The 20,616-nt window shown below is 40.5% G+C and overlaps 1 protein-coding gene across 2 annotated transcripts in view; it reads right to left on the bottom strand.

Moving 5' to 3' along the window:
* The window catches only part of MAP3K20 (mitogen-activated protein kinase kinase kinase 20), a 93,490-nt gene that overhangs the window by 14,923 nt on the left and 57,951 nt on the right, over positions 1-20,616 (bottom strand). For both annotated transcript variants that reach the window (XM_064514972.1, XM_026092957.2), the window contains exons 11-16: positions 19,273-19,408; positions 7,899-7,943; positions 7,034-7,064; positions 6,773-6,912; positions 5,510-5,572; positions 4,407-4,499 (exon numbers count right to left, since the gene is read on the bottom strand). In XM_064514972.1, coding sequence (XP_064371042.1) covers positions 4,407-4,499; positions 5,510-5,572; positions 6,773-6,912; positions 7,034-7,064; positions 7,899-7,943; positions 19,273-19,408 — 508 coding nt within the window. The remainder of the gene's footprint in view (positions 1-4,406; positions 4,500-5,509; positions 5,573-6,772; positions 6,913-7,033; positions 7,065-7,898; positions 7,944-19,272; positions 19,409-20,616) is intronic.

Raw genomic sequence — 20,616 nt, 5'->3', positions numbered from 1 at the left:
TACAAAACTGGAATTTTAAATTTTGGACCTAGATCATTGCCTTGTTTTTTGCCATGTTTGTAATGCAACGTGAGGAGTATCTTACACAGCAAATTAAACTGATGATGTCATATCACATCTGTCCTACTGCACTAGGAATTAGCTTTAAGAAAGTAAAGAAAGGTTTCATCAGTGTCGATGTAGTGGAAGGGTGGAGAGGAAGAAGCAGTAAAAATGGTCTCAAGAACTTGCTAAAATGCATTCCAGTTACAACACCTCTTTTCGCACTGTTCTGTCTGGTACTGCTTGCATTGTGCCAGCCCATGTTTCTCCACATGCAGCACTGGGTGCAATGTCTCTTTGAAGCAGCCCTACTACTACACACGCTTTTGCACCACACATTTAAATAATGGCATTAAAATATATCCCAGGTTGGATATTCAGGGCTAAAATACAGTTCGCACAGTTATCAGAGGGTTTTGAAGAGGCTCTGCTCCTTACCTTGTCAAATGGAGCGAGAGGTAACTGGGGGAAAAAAAGGCAAAATGGTGAGCCAATTTCAAAGCTTTGTGTTTGGATATAGGTCAGACTGTGCCACATTCGGTAAAAATGAAAACATTCAAAGGTATGGTGAAACTCTGCCCTTTTGAGGACCAAAACTAAAGAATGCATCAACAGGAGACAAAAAGACTGTGAGAAATCCTTCTTAAGGGGTTGGATGATTCATCACTGTGGAGCCGACACAGCTCAGACACCTTTCCCTGATTGGGAAATTTTAATGAGCCACCTAGGATGAGAAAGCCACTGAAAATTCACTCTGCAGTTCTGCGAATCAGCTCAAGCCACAATTGTCAGGGTTTGTTTTTTACCCCCTTTGGTATCTTGGAGTTAATTGGGCCCTCTTTTTTTTATTTGTGGAATAAAAATTCATATAAAATGTCTAAATCTATCACCTTTTAGCTCAGTGGGAATTGCGTACAGAAAGGTCATTAAAAGGAAGCAAATGGAAGTAACCACATAACTTGAACTATGAGAGTTGGAAAAGAAATCTCTAAAAAACAGGTTAGCTTTGCAGCGCTCACTCCTGATGCATTCTGAGAGCACAAAGGTCAACCGAGCTTTCATCACCTCCAAAGATGCAGCTAAAAAGGGAAGAAAACTGTAATGAAATGACTGCATTTATCAGCTGATGGAAACCAACATCATCCCACTAGCAGAGGCAGTTTAAATTAGATGACAAATCCTAGGATGGTAAAGCTGAGTCCGGGGAAGTCAATGTTTCGTTTAGTGTATAGACAAGGCTGAATATTCAAATGGCATCCTGAGGTATATTCACCAGGATCCGTGTTAAAAAGCACCGGCATAACTAAGGACCTTAATTTTCTGCTATGCTGCTGTCTGCTTCTGAAGGGGGTGCACTGGTGGTGCCTCCAGGCACGCGCAATGCCACGGAGAGGACATGCGTGCTCTGAGGGAATGGTTCTCATACCTCAGACTGCGTAACCATGCCAGTGCTGTGCTGGGTCTGGGCCAGCACATCTGAATTCACAATGCAGACCCCTCAAACGGCTGCCAGGCCCTGGACCAGCTTGTCCCGCTTGGTTATGCCCTCATGGCATTGCGGCGCATGCCGCTGCACACCAAGGCCGGGTCTACGCCGGTGCTCTAGTCTGGACCAGGAGCGTGCGTCCGTCCCCGGTGCCCCACGCTCTGAGCTTCGGCACGGCCACCTCCGGGCACGGGAACTGGATTGCCTTCAGGTGAAACGATGCCAGGAGGCACACTCCAGCCACTACCGACTGCTCAGCCCAGCAAGACCAGGGCCAGCCCGGAGCGAAGCCGATCCCTTGCTGCTGTGCTGCCCTAGCTGCTGGCTGACCCTAGCAAGCTCCTTTTACGTACACGGGCCTAGCAGTCTACCCATCACCCAGGGAACCCACCGTTCTCAAGTTATAACCTAGATTTGAGCTTATTGCCTCATTTTCCTCATGGCTGAAATGGGAGAAATGTTCCTTAACTAGAGAGCCAGGGAGTGGCCAGGGTAAAGTTCCTTTGAGGAATTTAATTTTAAACTGATGTAGGCCACCTTTTTAGCTATAAAGATGGTGGAAGGTGTGATCCCAAGTGTTTTTGCTGCCCAGTTTTAAAGAAACATCCAGCACTTTCTTACAAAAATGGGTCAGTAAAAGAAGTTCAATCCCTTCCATCCTGGTCTACCCAGCATCTCCAGTTCATTTCAGAACAAATGTGGGTGATGGCAGCAGTGGCTGGCTTAAAGCAGCCTCTACGGTAGCTAGAAGATTGTATCCAGGATTTTTCAAAGAATCAAGCTAGGCCAATTTTCTGCATCTTATGTACCACACCATTCTTTGCCAACGTTGTGTTTAATGCAGTTCTCACGCAAACAAATTAGCTTGCTCGCACTGGCCATAGTATACTGCTTGGAAGTTCAATCTGTCTAGTCATTCCCATCCACTTCTTAAAACTGGTATAGCTGCAGCACTTTAAAAGTCATATATGAGCTATCAAGTAGATCTCTGGCAGAAGTTTCAATTCCAGACAAATTTAGGTGACACACCGCACTCCTTGGGATCCACCTCAGTGGCACATTCATTAAACAGAGGTGAATCCCAGGAAAGGCAGACTTAGCATGCGGCACACGGCTATGGTAAGAATTACTTCCCTAAGAAGGAGCGTAACACCACACAGAGCAAAGAGGACCAACTAGGAGGTCATGGGGAAGAAAAGACCAAAAAACCCTCCAAAAACCAAAATACTGAAAAATATAATGCCCGCTTTTAGTTTTGCAGTTACTATGTCAGAAACCTGCAAAGGTTATGTCTGCATTACACTCCCGTTCAACTAGCCCCATCCTCTAGTAAAAATATAGCCCCTGTCCCACAGGATTTGGCATATGGTTCCTTTTGCAAATTTTTTCTGCCATGGCCAAAATACTTGTCCTCAAACTTAGTAGGCAGTAATGCAACCTGTATTTCACTCCAGCACTCAAAGCTCTGTTCCTTCCTTGTCTTGCCCTTGCCTGGGGGAGACCACTCACCTTCCTGCACCCCTGTCTGCAACCCATACTGGAAACACAAGGGAGACGTGTAGTATGGCATTGCCTTTTAGTTCCTTGTACAGTTGCACATGGGAGGGAAAGATGTACACCTAGAAAAAAGCAGCTATATATCATCATAAGTTACATGCTTTCAAGAACACTGAGAAAGTCCAAGTAATTCACATAGTGATGAAGAAGATTTTCATAGGAAAAAAAAAAGTGCTTAGGATAAAAGGAAAAAAAAGGCCATCTTCAGACAGCAAAGCAGAGAGCTTTTTCAAATTGATGAAATGACTTCAATACGAATCCAAGTTCCTACCAAGTACAAACCTAAATGCTTTCTCTGCAAGCACCACCAAGTACAGAAATCAAGAGACTTCTACAAACAATATGTCCTAAAAGCAAAGCTCTCAGATAACACAAGATGAAAGCCAGCCTCCCACAAGTTTAGGGTGGACACACAATGCAGATTTGTCAAATACAAAAGGAAACAAATCCTGCTGTCGCAACCCCTGACTCTAACTCAGAAATGCTTTGCACACCATTTCCACATAGCTGATTAATTCTAAAACCCTTGAACTCAGAATCCATGGCAAGCTGAATAAAGAAAACAAAAAGCGTGGGACAAACCTTGTTCCTGAGAAAAGACAATGCGGTGGGAATGCTTGCCTGGAACGTCTGGAGTAAGCAGTCAACACACCAGTTACCCGAGGTGTAACTAGAGACCCTTGAACAGACGCTGCTTGGAGCTAAGGTTTGATTAGGATGTGGCATCCCTGGTAATTGCCTTTTATGATCTCCTGCACAGCACTTTGCTGTCTGCAATGTGCTGCACCTATCCCTGCTTGCCTTCTTCAGTCCTGCGAGTGAACATGGTCACCACCATGACATGCCCCATCCCCAGCCAGCAGCCAAGCATGCTACGTATTTTCCAAACTCCTCCTCAGTGCATAAAAAGACAACACCTTTCTGCGTGTCCACTGACATCAGGCATACGTCACCATTCGACTTTCCCTCCCAACCAAAGACCTCTATTTGAATGGGTTTTTCTGCACAAATGGATTGTTCTTGCACACCCATTAGGATGAAGGAAACCAAGCAAAAAGCTGAATTACAAAAATTACAGTTAGTAAAACTGTTCACGAGGAAACGAAAGCTTTCATTCAAGCTCTCTGTGCCACTGTTTTCCTTGTAGCCTGTTCTTGGGTATGTTTCCCTGTCACTGATTCAGCCCTATTTGCCACCTTGACATTTGTTCAGCAATTTCCAAAACAAAAGGATTTTGACAGCAACGTATTTCTAAAGATACTGGACCTCGGGCAGTGACTGAAAAGCAAAGCAAGCAGACCGACCCAGACTCCCACCTTACCTGTGGCCCGCTTCCTGGCTTTAAGTGGTAACCGAACACGAGTTCAAGATTCACGACTTTCTCTATGTTTTCTTCAGTCCCACCTGCTGAATCCTGCCAAAGAAGCATAGCGTGAGAGTTTGCACCTATCGCAAGGGAGGCAGACGCCAGGCCTTTTGCGGGCGCCGGGATGTGCCTTTCACAGGGTGTAAGTCTGCCAGCGAGCAAGAAGCCACGCTTGCGCTGCCGGTATCACCCTGGTCCGCCAGGTGCCAAAACTCACGCGGCGGTTCATGGCAGGTCTCCGGTGTCGGCAGCCGGTGTTGGGGCGGCCCGCGGGAGACAGCGCGGCTCTGCCCCGCACTGAGCAGCCCCACTGCAGCCGCTGAAATGGGAATTACAGCTTGTGCGGCCCGGCGGCAAAAGCTGGACTTTCCTTTTCCCTTGCAGGGGAACAGTTTCACTGCACGCAAATGCACTTTAAGTGGATTTCACTGCACAGTTTTGCAATAAAGTATGACTAGAAAAGGTACTTCAGGCTTTGGGGTCTAGAGCTGCTTGATTAGCTCACAAAATTAAAACAGGCCGATATCGGCTCTAGGAACATGGAGGCTCCTGAACACTGTCCCTGTTTTTCACAGCTCTTGTGACTGATGTCATAAAACCAACAGGCTAGCACGGAGGTGGCCAGACATAAATAACTCTTCTCTCCCGTAACGTTAGCAAGCTGAGGAACGATGGGCTCATTCGGGGCCAGGAGTCTGCCTTTCCTATGGCTGTGGGCAAGCTGTAGCACAATTTCAGTGGAATGGCTCTTAAGAGTAATTTCTGATTAATGAGAACAAGGGCATCACAACCAGTAGTCTGACATTATCACAGTCTTTGAATTTAAAAGCACCAGCTCCATGGCAAAGTCTTAGAGTCTCACTGAAAACAACATTCATTATCACAATGCTTGTTCTGGTGTGACCCGTTTCTGTTGTTGATCCCCCACATTCGTCAAAAGCAGTGACAAACCCTCTGTGTGACCTGCTCATTCGCCTTCCAGGGAATGGTACAAAAGTTGAGACATAAAATATTTGTACCAACATGAGAAGCACTTCTTACATAAACAAGAGGCTTACCTTAATTAATGGTGGAAAATGAAAGAGATTTAGGTAGTCGTGGGTTAACTTCTCAATAGCAGTCTATTAAAAAAAAAAAAAGATCAGATGAGTACTCTAATTCAGTATCTAACACTGTAAATACTGGTTTGAAAAACAGTGCAGTACAGTGTGCATTGTATTTTTCATGGTGGAGATATAGGGCATGCAAAAACAGCTTAAAATACAGCTCTGCTTTGGAAAGTGTCCTGGTAGCTCTATCCCATCTAGCATTCAGAATCAGATCTGCTTAATCAGAAAAAGAAATGTTTGGAGGGTTGTTTTGGTTGTTTTTACTGATGTTCAGCCAACTGAGGGAGCTGAAATCTTTCATTTTGGGCATTATTGACTTTATTAAATTTCAGTAATTTTCCCTGTAGGAAATGTAAATTAAATATATCAGTAATGGTGTGTGCTATGGAAACAATGGCTGATGAGCAAGGGGGAATGAATCTGTGAGACTCACGGAGCTGAGGCTAAATTTGCAGGATTAGCAGCTAGGATAAAAGTATCCCTCCACCAGTAAATTGTAGTATAAAATCGTTGAGACCCAACAGAATCCCAAATGCTGCTTTTAGAGAAATCGTTTTCTCAAAGCTGATCACCAGGAAACGAAAGTATCCCCTGTGGCTACAGTATTAATACTATTACTGCTGTTGTGATCACACTTTCCAGACCATGATTTTCTGAATTCATTGCAAATATTAAATATTTTAAACACCAAAAACAAAGCTCTAAAAGCAAAACGACCCACAACTGACAAAGCAATTGTCCAAGGGAGTTTTCTTAGTCAAAGCAGTTTTCAGTTAGAGGTGAGATGCAAAACTTGAGAAGTTCAGAGATTTCAGTTCAAAAATCTTTTTCCTCATTTGATCCTCTCTTAGCGAAAGAGAAATCTTATGAGAACACACTCTCAAAAGAGATCCAAAGCTTTCTGTTGGGGGAATGGCCCTCTTCGAAGAATCCTTACCAGTCTGATCAATCCCCACCTCCAGCAAAACACAGAGTGTTTTCACACAGAGTGTGAAGATCACAGCACATTTTCATGCCTCAGAAAATGTTCAGGTTTGCTTTGGGGTCTGGAGCCATACACATTCATTCATAACTCTGATTTTTTTGGTACCACAAGTCCTCTATATAGCTTTATAACTTTTTTTTTTTTTAAATACTGCCGCAAATCTGTAGAGTCCTTCTGAATACTCAGACTGTACTCTATGGCAGTCTTCAACTTATGCTACTAGATACCTTTAAATGAATGATGTGTCCTCTGGAAAAAATTCCCATGTCCTTTAAATCCTCTTCTTCTAGAAGAAGCAATCGTTTCCCAGTGATATGATGTTCCTTAAACAAGCTAGCATATACACTCATTTCACCAGAAGCATCACCTTAAGATAAGAGAAGTTATTCAGAAATCCACAGGGCTTTTCACTGAAGGGAAAAAAAAGATGAACAAATTTATATATATACATGAATACGATCATAAATGAACATATGAACAGCTTTTACCTTTTCTAGTAAGTTGTTGCATCCACAAATACTGCAAAAAAAGAGGAATAAATCTTGAAGTTCATATAATGAAAATTTTATATTACAGTAATTTGGAGCCCACAGGCATAATTAATCTTTTTTTAAAACAGAATTCTAAAATCTTTCTAACTGGGTAAAGGACTCAAGATTCTCCAATGTGAGTGAGTACACTTATTTATGATATTAAAATTGCCTTCTATTTTGTGGCCACGTTCATTAGTTTATCATTATTAGGAACAATAGAAATGACCAAAGCAAAAGCTTAGCAATCTGTCACATGATAAAATAACTGAAGTTAGGTAGCTTTTGCACTGACTTTCCAGACAGTCCTTTGGTAACCTTTTGTCAAACAAGCACACGATGCACCACACATAAAGAGGGTTCTAAAAGAGACATTAAAATCACTCTGACACAGTAACGCATTAGAGATAAATCATTGACATTTCTTGCTTAGTGTTTTAACTGAAAAAAGGGTGTAAAAAGAAGATGCAATGCCATGTTTTATACAAAAGAGATATCCCACACCTCTTAAAAACCCTTAACTTTCAGTTAAATTGCCACATGGTGGCATGCAATGGGATAAAAAACTCAAATCCGTTTTGTCCTCTGCAGGGCTCCCAGCACACGTTATTTTGTGGCCATTGGAGAATGTGACTATTCTATCAAGGCCACTTAAGGGCTTAATTTATCCATGGTTGTTTCAAAGTCTTTCTAGGATACAAATTCCAGCAAAGAAATAGCAGTAAAATTTCAACGAGATGTTCTGATCTAGGTGTCATTCCCTCAGTACTGATTGTACCTTACAGACCTAGAGCAGCACAGCACCGGTCCCATTAATACTCACCACATCTTCTTCAGTCCACGCACAAATATCAAAGGAGGGCAGCAACTGTGTGAGAGATATGAATTGAAAAGAAAACCATCTGACTGTTTTTCTCCCCTCCATCCCAAATTATATTCTGGAAGCCAATTTTATCTGGTTTCTTTCCTCTTGCAAAGGGAAGGACTTTAGGCCACAAATCTCATAGTGAGGGCACCAGAGAGCACTTCATGTAAGAGTGACATCCTAAGCCCCTGAATTCAAACTGATCACTCGCTGGCTCCAACAGCATGACAGCAGTAATAAATTGATCCCATCACTTTCCAGAGATAAAATCACCAGCAGATTTCTGATAAAAACAATTTAGGAAGCAAAACAAAACAGTCCAATAATGAAGGACTCTCTAGGTGTCTCTCCTCTTTTTTCTGACGCTATGGGAAGGATTTTGCTCTTGTCATGGATTTGGTACCACTTGATTTCTGCAATGAAAGGAGTGCTGTGATCGCGGCACTCCCTAGGACAAGGAGTATTTTCTGCAAAAGGAAGGAAGCTGTCACTAAATGGTACTGAAAGCAGAATTTGGAGTTGGGCCACTGCAGCTCATCTTCCTGTACAGACAACTCTCTCTTGGTTTCTGCCAACGCTTCATAACTGCTCCCCTGAGGCTCTGCAAGAGCAGCACTTCCCATCCGCTGCCAGTGCTGTCACACACATAGGGCACACTTTCTTGTATGTAAGATGGTGTTAGCTCTTGCAGCATGAGGATGCACAAGAGGATGGATGCATTAGGTGCAATTCTGGGATGAATTGCAAACGGACACAACAGAGGATCTCATTGTGACACTGATTTCTGTTTCACTTGTTCGAGCATATGTTATTCCAAATTTCACCTTTGCATTTTTATCCAGCTAAGGAGGTGACATTAATTTGTATGTATTTGGGCTGTCAGTGTCTCCCAATGACTCAACATCATGATCTAGTTGCAAATTTATTCAATATATATAGCACACTCTTAAGAGAGAGTCAGCTCAGTTACCTACCCACCTGGAAGTTTTGTTACCACCTACTGCAAGCCCTGCAGGCCTTCAAGCAATCCAGTCCCCTGAATGACAGGCCAAGCAAGCCTCTGCCAGGCCAGCAATTCACCCATTCCCCATGGGTAGTCACCCACTACACACCAGACCAAACATTTCCCAGGCTCTCCAAGCACCAAGACTGTGGTCTAGTGTAACCTGCCCACAACTTTCAACCATTGCTTCTGCAGCACCCACGAGACATACCCATCAAAGGGCTGCGACTGCCCTTGCATCCTGTGAGCTCTGTCTCCGCGGCTACGAGTTTTTGCTGTCCCACCCACTCTGAGTTTGAGGACTTCTCTTCCAAGCCTCCTCCTCCTCCCTTCAATGGCTCAGCCAAACCTTACTGGGCACAAACCATCCAGGAGACCAGTTCAGTGAGGAGGACCTAGGGGGCCATTAAACCCATCCCTTTGCCTCCCCCAAGTGAACACAGCCAAAGGCATCTCAGTGAAGTGGCAGATGGGAGGAGGTCTTTGCCAGAGGAAAAAAAAAGAGGTCTTCCAGTCTCTTTCATCCTCTACACCATATTTCCAGCCAATCTTCTCAACCCACCTGCTGTTAAGTCAGACATAGCCTATGCTAAGAGTTACCTGCAGCCTGGCCAAGAAGCTGTGGGGCAAAAGTAGTGCTGGAGGCAACCACTAACAGGTAGGGATGGCCAGAGGCAACCACACAGATCTTTGGGGAGGCAGTGGGTCATGACTTTTGTAATTATTTATAATCAAACATGCCGGTCCTGCGTGAAGAACCTGGTAGAATAATTTGTATGGTCAAACGCAGAAGTCCAGCACTGTATTTTTGGTTGCACAATGGACTTTTTCAGCTTTTCCTATTTTTAAATATAAACAGTGACATAAAATGTTATCTATTACAAAGTTAAAAAAAAAAGATAAGGGGAAAAATGGAGAAATGTCACACTGAGTAACATGAAAACAACTAAACCAGCAGACAATAAGGAACCTCTTGAAACACTAGCATTTTACACAGGAACACAGATGCGTAAAATTTACTGTCAAAATGTTTATTGCAAAATAGAAGTTTAGAACAAAGAGAAGCAAAGGAAAAAGTTCACATCAAAAGAAAGTTTATGACACCAATTGAGGAACTGAATACATTGCATGGTTTCTTTCTGTTTGTTTACTTTGTTTTTACACTGGAAAAATCAAATCCACAGTGTGAATAAAACAAGACATCATATGTCAAGTGCAATAAAGAGAATAACTGATGCTGCAAGGTTTTAACCACACAGAAGTGTAACATTGCATGTTCCACACAAATTATATATTCAGTTTACAGCACAAGAGTTCTGGCACAGGCATTGCTCAGCACTGTTTTTTCAGAAGGGAGAATGAAGTTTTCTAACACTGTGAAAATATTTTCTATTCAAATTTCATCTGATCACACTTGAAGTGTAAGTAGCATTGACTCCTATTATTCAGTACAAAATTTTTTCAGTAGTGCAAAAGCAAGAAAGGCAGTGGACTATATCTGACTTTAAAAGGCATATGAATATTTAGCACACAATATAAAATGTTTAAGGAAGGTTGATGGTTCTACAGTTTTAAAATTAAATCTTCACACATCAGAAATCTCTGTGCAGACTTTACAGTGTACACTAAGTCAAAGTCTAGGGGGAAAGGAAAAACATTCTCCTCCAGATTCCTACCAGCACATCTTAAGGACTGTGAAAATTATTAACTGAACTTATTTTTCTACCTGAACTTTGATTCTACATAGGACTGCAGTTAAAACCTCTGTCAAATTAGAGGTCTTATTAAAAACCTGTAAAAGCTGCCTGATTACAGAAAAAGGAACTACAGTACTAAAGACACACAGTAACTCTGATAGATACTTAACAGCTATATGAACACTATGGATTTACTACTACTGATAGCAATATAAATCACTATTGCATCAAATATTTAACTCAGAATAATTGCTTTAAAATCTAGAAGGAAAGGGATTCAACATGTAAGAAAACCCCTGAAGTGATAAACAAATGACAAGTCAAGAACATGACTGTGACAAGGAGCTACCCCACATCTCACCTCTCTGAAGTCCTTCTCCCCATCTAGAGGAGACAAATTCCAAGTCAGGCACTAACCAAATCTGGCCTGGTGATGCAGCACACCTACCCACTGTACATCAGGACACTTGCTACTCCAAGGAATCAGTGGTGTGATAAGTCACAAAAATGGCTAAATTAGAAGTCTTACTCAGTGGATTCCTCCCTTTCATTTTCTCCCAGTTCTGAACTCCCAAGACATCCTTTCTCATTCCCCACTCACCTCGCACCTTTATGCAAGCCAAAAGATTGTCCTCACCATTCTTCTCACAGACATTTACACACTTATTTAAGTCAACATTGGTAGTACAACAGCCAGGTAAAAATGAAAAATTGAGGCCTGGCTCTTACCTTTCTCTTCAGTAAAATACAGCAATACTATTTTACTGAAGATACTTCCAGAGCTCTATAGAAGGCAGAGAAAATTTGGATCTCAAAAGACCTGGTAGGGACTAGCATGCTGAGAGGTGCATGAGGCATGGGAAAGCTTTTGGTGCCCTCGCTCACAGCCCAGAGGAGCCAGAGAAACACCTATGGCATTTGCGTAACACTTTCATAACCTGACACACTATGCTGCTGTTGACTATTATGGATATCTTGGTGATGATACAGGTAGAGGTCAGACTGGTTTGCACTGTAGAGCAAAATCAGGTGTGGAAGACGAAATACTCTGATCTCCTCCACACTAACACACCTGCACACCAGAGCCGTTTTCAAAATCTTTATCTAGTTAGAACCATGTTAGAGGCAGAAACAACACATCTTGATTCTCACACATGATTTTTGGCTAGTAAACTGGAGACATCTGGTATGAAAGCTATCACAGGAAAATAAAAATGGAACGAATATCATTTTTTTTAATAAGCACAGCCTAAGTATAACATTATATCCTATATATATTATATATATTCTAAGTATAACACTGTCTTAAGGGAACTGCACCAGGAGAGTTTGTCATGTTATCACCTTAAGGTTTTCTACAGTTCTGAGACCTTTACTACTTTGAATACAGAAACAATTTTTTTGAGAGTTTTAATTTTTCCTTAACACAGCTTCATTAGGTTTGACCAAAAAAGGTATGGGGGAATAAAAGGGAAGAGGGAAATTCTACTTTTGCTTCAATTAACAAAAAAAAAATCAAAATTTGTAAAATTTTTCTAACCAGCAGAAATTCCTATGAGCATGCTATCACATTTTGATGATATTTTGCTGAAATTACATGCATTTTTTTGTAGCTAAGAAACCCTGTGTCATATACTAGTTAAGGACTATTTTTCATTCTGTAAAGAGTGGACCTACAAATTCAATTAAAACCCACAAAAATATAAATGTGCATAAAGTACTTTGAGAGTTTCAGATGCTAAAGTGCAAAACATCTGTGCTGGGGACAGATTTTTTTTTTTAACACTAAATGTTTTAAACCAAATTTACTCTCATTAAAGCTCTGCAACTCTAAACTGGATATGCAGTACGGTAATTTATGCACAATGACATGCATCTTAAGTGTGCATATTAGATCACACAAATCCATCAAGTTTTCCTGGGTATAACATGGCAGATAAAAAAATAATATTATTGCTGTGGATGTTAGCAGACACAGACTTACAAAAATAATAGAAATCTGCACTGGAAATAGCCTATTTGCTCTTATTTCCATTTAATTCTTTGTCCTTCAATATTCTCCTTCTCCCTAAAATCAGGTTATTTTGGAGGACCTACAGTGCCATCATTATCTATACTGAAAGAGCAAGTTTCCCCTTGGGATACACAATAAACTTATTATATCATTTAAGTTAAAATTGCAGCTTTTAGGCAGGAGGTGGAATGTGGACATCCTACAGAAATTAAGCATTTAGAGGGCCAAATCCTGTGAAAATCGAGCAGAGTAAGCTAGCCCTAAGTGGAGCAGTGACCGCCTTGTAGGTTATCAGACCAGTGCTGGGCTGTACGAATGAAACGATTCTCCCTCACATCTCAAAGATGCGCCAGCTCGTCACTCGAAAAAAACTCCGTCAAAGAACTTTCTCTTTTGTCGCCAGAACATGTAATGATTTCAGGCCTGCTGTTATCTAATGTATCCATTGCTCCCTAAGCTATCTATAAAAACACTCACCACAATATGTGGGTTACAGCTGTGTAAAAGACAAGCCTATAATTAAAGAAGCCACTCAAAAACAGAAGTTTTCATAAAAGAAAGCCCTCCGGTAATTGAAAATGGAATTTTAATGACTTATTCCCACTATAACTAAACTAGACAGTATCATTTTTCTTTTGAAATGCTGCCCTTCTTCGTTGGGCAAATATTTTACAACATCTTCCTTTCTAACTTGTATCTGTGTTTGCACTGGTTTCCCTCCCTCCTTCTGCATCACCACTAAAGAGGTCATCAGGAGAAACATATTCACTGCTCTCAATATAAGTGTCTGGCAGGCAATTATTGCAGCAGACTGTTACACACTGAATTTTACAAAAGTCATAGCAGCAGCGGCAATACATTAAAAGTGATATAGCTGCAAAAAACAGATACTAAGAGACTAGCAAATAATCCTCACATTACCACCATCACTGAGAATTTCACATAAGCTACAGTAGTCAGGCCCAAGCAGAAATGTCATTGTGACTTCTCTTCCTCCTTTCACAGGATGGCACACTTGGTTTAAGAGATACAACAGATTCAAAATTTGCTCTAAATAACCTAACACCAATTTTTACTCTCAGGTACAAGAGTAAGTCCATCAGAGTTAATAAGGCTTCCTGGATTTACATCAACATAACTGAAAATCAGCTTCTAGATCACAATAACTGATAATAGATGCAGAGGTCTGATTGCAATTGGCTGTGCTAGAGTGAATTATATACACATGCACACACATGCAAGAGAAAAGAGAACATTTATACAAATCAGCTACTAATAGGGATTATCTATACTCTTATGCTATTCAGATTTTAGACTGTGTATTTAACTAACCCCTCTATTTCTCTCTTCCAAGCTTTGTTTTTTCCTAGAAACATATTTGTGACATCCCACAATGTTGTCTTAAAAAAGACCTTAAATTAGAAACACAGCAAACCCCTTCACTGCAATAGTAAGAAAGAAAGGATTGTAGAGGAAAAGCAAATCTGGAAGTACAAGCATATTTGTGTGATTGACCATAAAAAGAGGTAAGGAAAATGACGAAAACGCGAAGAAAAAATTGAAGTACAATAGGCATTAAAGTTTCCCCCAATGTTTTCAGATCTTAAATACATCACGCCATAGTTTCTGTAATCAGGCATCAAGAATTATAGCTATAATCATAGTTCTTGAAATAATAATAATCTCAATTAGTTTTGAAAGTTTAGTTCCAAATTTCAAAGTAGAAATAAGTCAACACAATCTAAACAAAAACAACATGTCTTTCTACACACAAACATGCTCAGCCTGGAAAACTCACTTTTTTTCTTTTACAGGATTTAAACAGACCAAACTGACAGGATTCTTGTTCTAAAAACTTTATTGTTTTGCTTTTTTCAGATTTAATTCGATAACTGATTTCAGTCGCTGCTATCATCTGTGTCATCAAAATAATCATCATCATCATCGTCATCTGACCAGTCGAATTCACTGAAACCCAAAGCCATGTTGATTTTCTTTCCTTTTCTCATAGAGGTGGTTTTAGAAGAATTCTTTTTGGCTTGCATGTTTATCTGCATTCCAGAATGCAGGACAGATCCTGCTTTGTTCAGAGAGAAGATATCCCCAAAGCCCGTCATCATCAAGGCCTTCAGACTTTGGTTCATGCCAGCTACCTCCCCGTTACTTGTTGCTGTGATCTGACATGACATCTCTGCACTGTTTGACTCCTCTGTTTTAGATTCAAAGTAAGACTCCTCAGACATTCTTGCAGCAAGAGGTAAGAGAAACTATTTAAAGGAGGAAAGGACAGAGCAAAAGTGAAAGTTAGAACCAATTTAAAAATCAAGGAAAAAGACACCACCAGATTAGTTGGCAAAAACCAGAAAGCATAATGATTAGTGAATCTAAACTTCAAGCTCAGGTAAGAATGCATTAAAACAGACTTAGCTTAATTCTGTGGTCATTGTTTTTAAATGAAAGTGCAAAATCACTGAATCACATGGCAAGAACCACAGGAAGCAGAGCTTTCATGATAAAAGAAGGTTCAAACTCTTCAATCCTTCATTTTGTACAGCATAAAACAGATTATGACATTTCCTAGCCAGACAGACTGGCTCCCAGAGCAATGCAGGTACAACAGAAGTCTGAGTGAGTTGCTTAATTGAACCTTTCAGGACTGAAGAATAAATCGGGTTATGGCTGAAGAACTCCAGAAAGCTCCCAAAGTTTGGTGCAGAGCAATAGCCTTCTAATACCAGAAACAACAACAGCAATGTTATTGGTACGAAGACTGTTTTTGAGCATATGCTCAAAAGGAAAAGAAGGGGTCACCCCTGCTATTGTCGCAATCGGAAACAAGCCTCTCACCAATTCAAAGGCAACAGGAACTGGCCTCTGGCCTGGACCAGCGCACCGCTTCTGGAAGCTGTCCCAGGGAGGGGCAGGGGCAGGAAGAGGGGGCAGTTTGCTCAGCTGGTCACCTTCTTCAAGTTAGTTAGCTTCCCTCCCCCCAGATCAATATATATCCGCCATCTGGTTGCACAACATACTAAATCTCTACTGATTCAATCTTACAATGGCATTTTCCTGATCCCATTTGTTATTACAGCTTTTTCCACAAATGAAACAGGCCCTCTCCAGCTAAATAATGATTGATGCTTCTTCTGTGACATACTTGCCTATTCTTCATACAGAGTTAAAACTCAGGTGTTTGATCCCAAATCAAGCCATCTACTAAAGCAACAGCAAAGGAGCTGTCTCTGAACAGCCCAAATGGCCTTTCTTTCCAAAGCTGTGTGACAAACTATCTGCTCAGAATTCCTAGTTTCCCACATCTTTCTTAACCTAATCAGAAATCTGACTGAGCAGTTGACAGTTGGTCGTAACAGGTTACTGGGGTGATTATGGTAATACAGTGGTCTGCAAAGCAGCGAGACTACATGGCCAGGCTGCTCAAAGCACACCCGTTTCTTGGCAAAACCACTTTGCTGACAAATTGTCTATCATTAAAAAATGAGAGTATCTGCCTTTTCTTCTCTCTTAAGTTTCCCCTACTTACATATGGCTTTCTATTTGTGTCATAACAAAAATCAGTGGTTGTCATTTAAGAAATAAAGATAAATTTTACAAAGCTGGAGAGATGGGGAGCACTAAACATTCTTAATGTGTCCTATAGCTGTCTGACTGACAAAAGAGCCTACAGCTAAAGTCCTATACACCTCTCGGCTGTACAGAAAAAATGATAACACAATCACCAAAGCACTATTCAGATCAAGAAAACCGAAAGTTCCTACTAATGAAGGGAGGTAATATTTTAAAAACAAGATCTAACCACAGAAACATGATGCCCAGCGCAGACAATTCAGTGCCAGGTAGCTCTTTTGTCTATCGTAATTTTACTCACTTCGGATCCTTGGAAATGCATCCCCTGACACAGGGGAAGAACTCCCCATAAAAATCAACAAAGCTGCAACACAGCTTTCTGCTAAAACGTACTTCTGAGTCAACGCTTTGCAATATTTGACAATGCATGTGGTAAACTGCATGTGGCTCATTTTGTGATTAAACTCACTCCTCATTTCCTCCACATTTTGCTATCTCTTGTTGTATAGACAGATTAAGAGCTCTTTGGGACAGGACCTGCCTTTATGTCATATTACATATAATAATTCTCACGAAGAGGCTTTGATAGATGGCTGTAATCTCCCATCTCCAACCTCTATACAAGTCATAGTTCTTCTTACATGACCCACTGCAAGTGCATGGCACCATAGGTGAATATTGGACTTCGAGTCTTGCTCACTGTCTTCCTCTCAATATGACACTCAGCTGAGCTACATACCTTCCGTTCTTAAAGTCAGGTCCTCTTTAAAAAAATGGCTCTTATTTCACTACAGCTGGGTGTATTGGACATATTTTATTCCCCTAAAAGGCTCCAGATTTCCTTGTGTTGCAAAAGGCTCTTGAACATTTGCCCAAAGAAAATCTGCAGAGATAAGACCCAAAGGTGTCTGCTGTGTAAGACACAGCAGAAACAAGGTCAAAACAAGAGCAGGGAGAAACACTACTATCACAGAAGTGTTGCTAAGGATTTCCCTCATCCATCTCTCATGCTAATGTATGTAAAGCTATACTTCATTCTTTGGAATAGGAGTAGCCTGCTACCCAGAGCTACCGACCATATAGGATGGCAGGATGGAGCTTGTACCAACTCTAATACATTGGAGAATCAAGTGGCAGAGAGAGCTTCCCTGTTCTCCTTTCACTTGGTTTAAGTTTCTCCTCCTGCACACCATTTTAATAGAATCTGCTGGCCTCTGGTCTTTGCTGCAGAGCAAAACGAAGAAATGATGGCAGAGTGTACAGCAGGGATGACAGTACCAGCTAAGAGACAACAGCAGGGCTTAGTGTCAGCTAAGAACTGGATATAAGCCTGGCAGGTACCCTAAGCTGTGTTATTAGCCCGAGTTACCATATCTTTACTACTGTTGTTACAGTCAAAGTAGCTTAAATTCAAGCAGTGCACCTCCCTGTTGCAATCACAGTTTCACACTGCTGTGCAGGCATACCCCGAACCTGAAGGGAGGCAGAGAGACACTTGACTTCAAGTACTACAGCTGGCAAAGAGAATGCCCAGGGATGTTTTCCAAATGATATACAGCTATGAATTTAAGACAGAGTTGTATTTGTAACCAGTGCCTTGTAGAACTTCATTTGCTAGGAAGAGACCAATCTTGCTGGGGTAAACCAATTTCTGTCAGTATGCCAAATTTTTGCAACAAAAGGGCTTTTTAAAATCTGTTCCATATAACATTTCACCAAAGATCTAAGGAAAAAACCCAATCTATATTTTTCTATTAGAAGAAATTGCATTTAAATGCAATATAAGAGTTGGGTTAATGTTATGCAGACAGATAGTTCATGCTTAGCACAATAGGCCTTAGCACAATGCTTTATTCTTTCAGAAATGCTAACTATAAGTGAAAAGTCGAAGTGATAAGCAAGTACAGTATTAAAAACCCTAGGGCTTTGCTCACAAAAAGATTGGCTCATTAAGGCTGTGTCTCATGCTGTGCACCGGGTAGATGATGGCCCACAGCTCAGTTGCTGAAAGTTTGCAAGCATTAAAGAAGGCGTACAGATATCTACTAAGAATATACAGTATCTAGGCACAAGAAAACATTCGTACTTCATCATTTCATTACTACATGTTCACAGCTGAAATATGAATGCAACTTCATTCAAACAATGGCAATAAGCTATACTTTAAAAACAAGTTTATGTAAATGGCACTGTCTGAAATCAATTTTATAACATAAGTAAGATAAAATTGTGCATGAGGAAATCATATGCTACAGCAATCTCAATTTGGTATTTGTTTTGGCTGGTACTTTAGAAACAAGTGGATAATGCTCTATTTTTCTTAACAACAAGCTTGTTGTAATATGTGTAGTCAGGTGCTAACCCTGTAGTCCTCTCTCTGGCAATCAGTAGCCAATGGCATGACACTTCAGTAAGAAATTCAAGATAATCCAGAAAAGGCTTTTTGTTCCATTTATTAATAGAAATGTGGCAATTCTAACAGCTAATAACTGGCCAGTACAAGTACGTTAACTATAATTATTCATGAAGCTCCAAATTAAAACCTCCAATTTTGACCTAATTTTCCATGGAATAGAAATTTGCTTCTTCTCTAGCAAAAGAAAAAATAAAAATCTAAATGGGCTTCTCAAGCCTTCTTCTGCAAGAAAGAAATGATTCATGCTTTTTAGACCAAATCCTGTGTCCATTAAAGTCAACAACTTTCTAGTTGAAAAATGACTTTATTGAATACAATGGTTATCTGATTTCAGACAATCAGCTTTTAAAGCCGAGAACTGCAATTAAATCAATGGGAAACTACTTAAATGCCTTTGGCACAATATGATCCACAGTTTGTATCTGATATCTAATGTAGCAGGTGAGAAAAAAAAACCCAGCTATTGTTATTTGCAGTGATTTTAATAAAATAGGATTTAATTGGCCCAAAGGAACAAACAGGGGACCCAGGGGCACCACTTCCTTGTGTGTCCTTAGATTTACGCAAAGCTCCAAATGTTTTTTGAAGTAAGATGAAAGGTTGAATTATTGTCTACTTACAGGAGTATTGGACTGTTCAGTTAACTTCTGCTCCCACATCCTCAAACGTCGCTCCCGTTCCTTTAGTTCCTGCTCTTTAAAGCTCAGATCACGCTCCAGTTTCTTTAGTCTCTCTAAGGTTGCCTCAATTTCACATCTGCACGGAGACAATTTGTTACGTCTTGTCTTTTCCTGACAGATATAAATTGTTCATAATTCCCCCTTGAATGTTAATTAAATGTGAAAGGCTGAAAAGTACAATACTAACTCAAGCAGTTCATTTAATTACCAAATGCAAAGTCTTTCAGAGCTTCAAGAACAACTGGCAATGTTTATACTTGAGAATAACCATAATGCCTTCAGTTGAAGAGTAATAAAATTTTAAAAAGTAAAATGCCACCTTTTTTCCTGAACATCATGAAATATGATACTATCCATAAAGAAAGTGTGTTAAGAAGTGATAATGGGACAATTATTAGCATCACAATATGGGCAGTCCAAGAATCCCATTTGCCTGAGTTTATAACTTGGCCATAAATGTTATTTGGACTCATGCTCATCATACACAGGATCAGTACTGCAATATATTCCCTCTAACCTTCCTGTTTCTCTGTGTGATGGTAAAAGAAAATCTATACAGGAGCAAGGATACAAAGCAAGATATGCCCCAGTCCTGCAACTGATTGCAAGCCTCTGCAATGGTTTATTTGGTTGGTTGAATTTTCTCTGCTTCTCACCATATGTGCAAAGGTGTAACAAATATGAAAGACAAGAAGTGAAGGCAGAGCTACAAGGAGGTTTAGATCTGTTCTTTATAGGGTTGCATTGCATATCATTCTTCCCTTGACAAAGTGGTTTCCTTCGACATGCTTTCTGATTGACAGCATCTTCTAAAAGTGTCTATGCACTGAAGTGCTCCTGGAAAGGGTTCGATAAGCTTTGCACTACAAATGCATGGGTGTATACTAGCACATACTGAAAAGTAATTCAGTTAAATTCAGACTTTTCTTTTGCTTGTGGGTTAATTAAGAACAACCTCTGACTTGTATCAAGATATTTATTACTGGAAGTTATTTAACAAATAGTTTCTGTGACTGTATGGCAGACTGCGTAACACCGGCAACCTGTATCCTGACTGTTACTTCAGGTATTTCCTATTCACATTGATGGCAATGGTCAATGTCAGCGCTTGGTTTTGCTCTCTAGAATCATAAAGGCAGCTTTAGAGACAGCCATTGAGATTCGGCAATTCCAAATACTTCTGCCCAAACGCTGGTAACATTTTCCTTTCATAAACATTAGTGTAAACAAAATCTCCTTCTCCTGATGTTTGCGAAATGGAAATAAAAAGACTAACAGCAAAGT

This window comes from Dromaius novaehollandiae, chromosome 7 (genome assembly GCF_036370855.1).
Source record: "Dromaius novaehollandiae isolate bDroNov1 chromosome 7, bDroNov1.hap1, whole genome shotgun sequence".
Taxonomy (NCBI): Eukaryota; Metazoa; Chordata; class Aves; order Casuariiformes; family Dromaiidae; genus Dromaius; species Dromaius novaehollandiae.
This window is presented reverse-complemented; position numbering and strand designations above follow the sequence as displayed.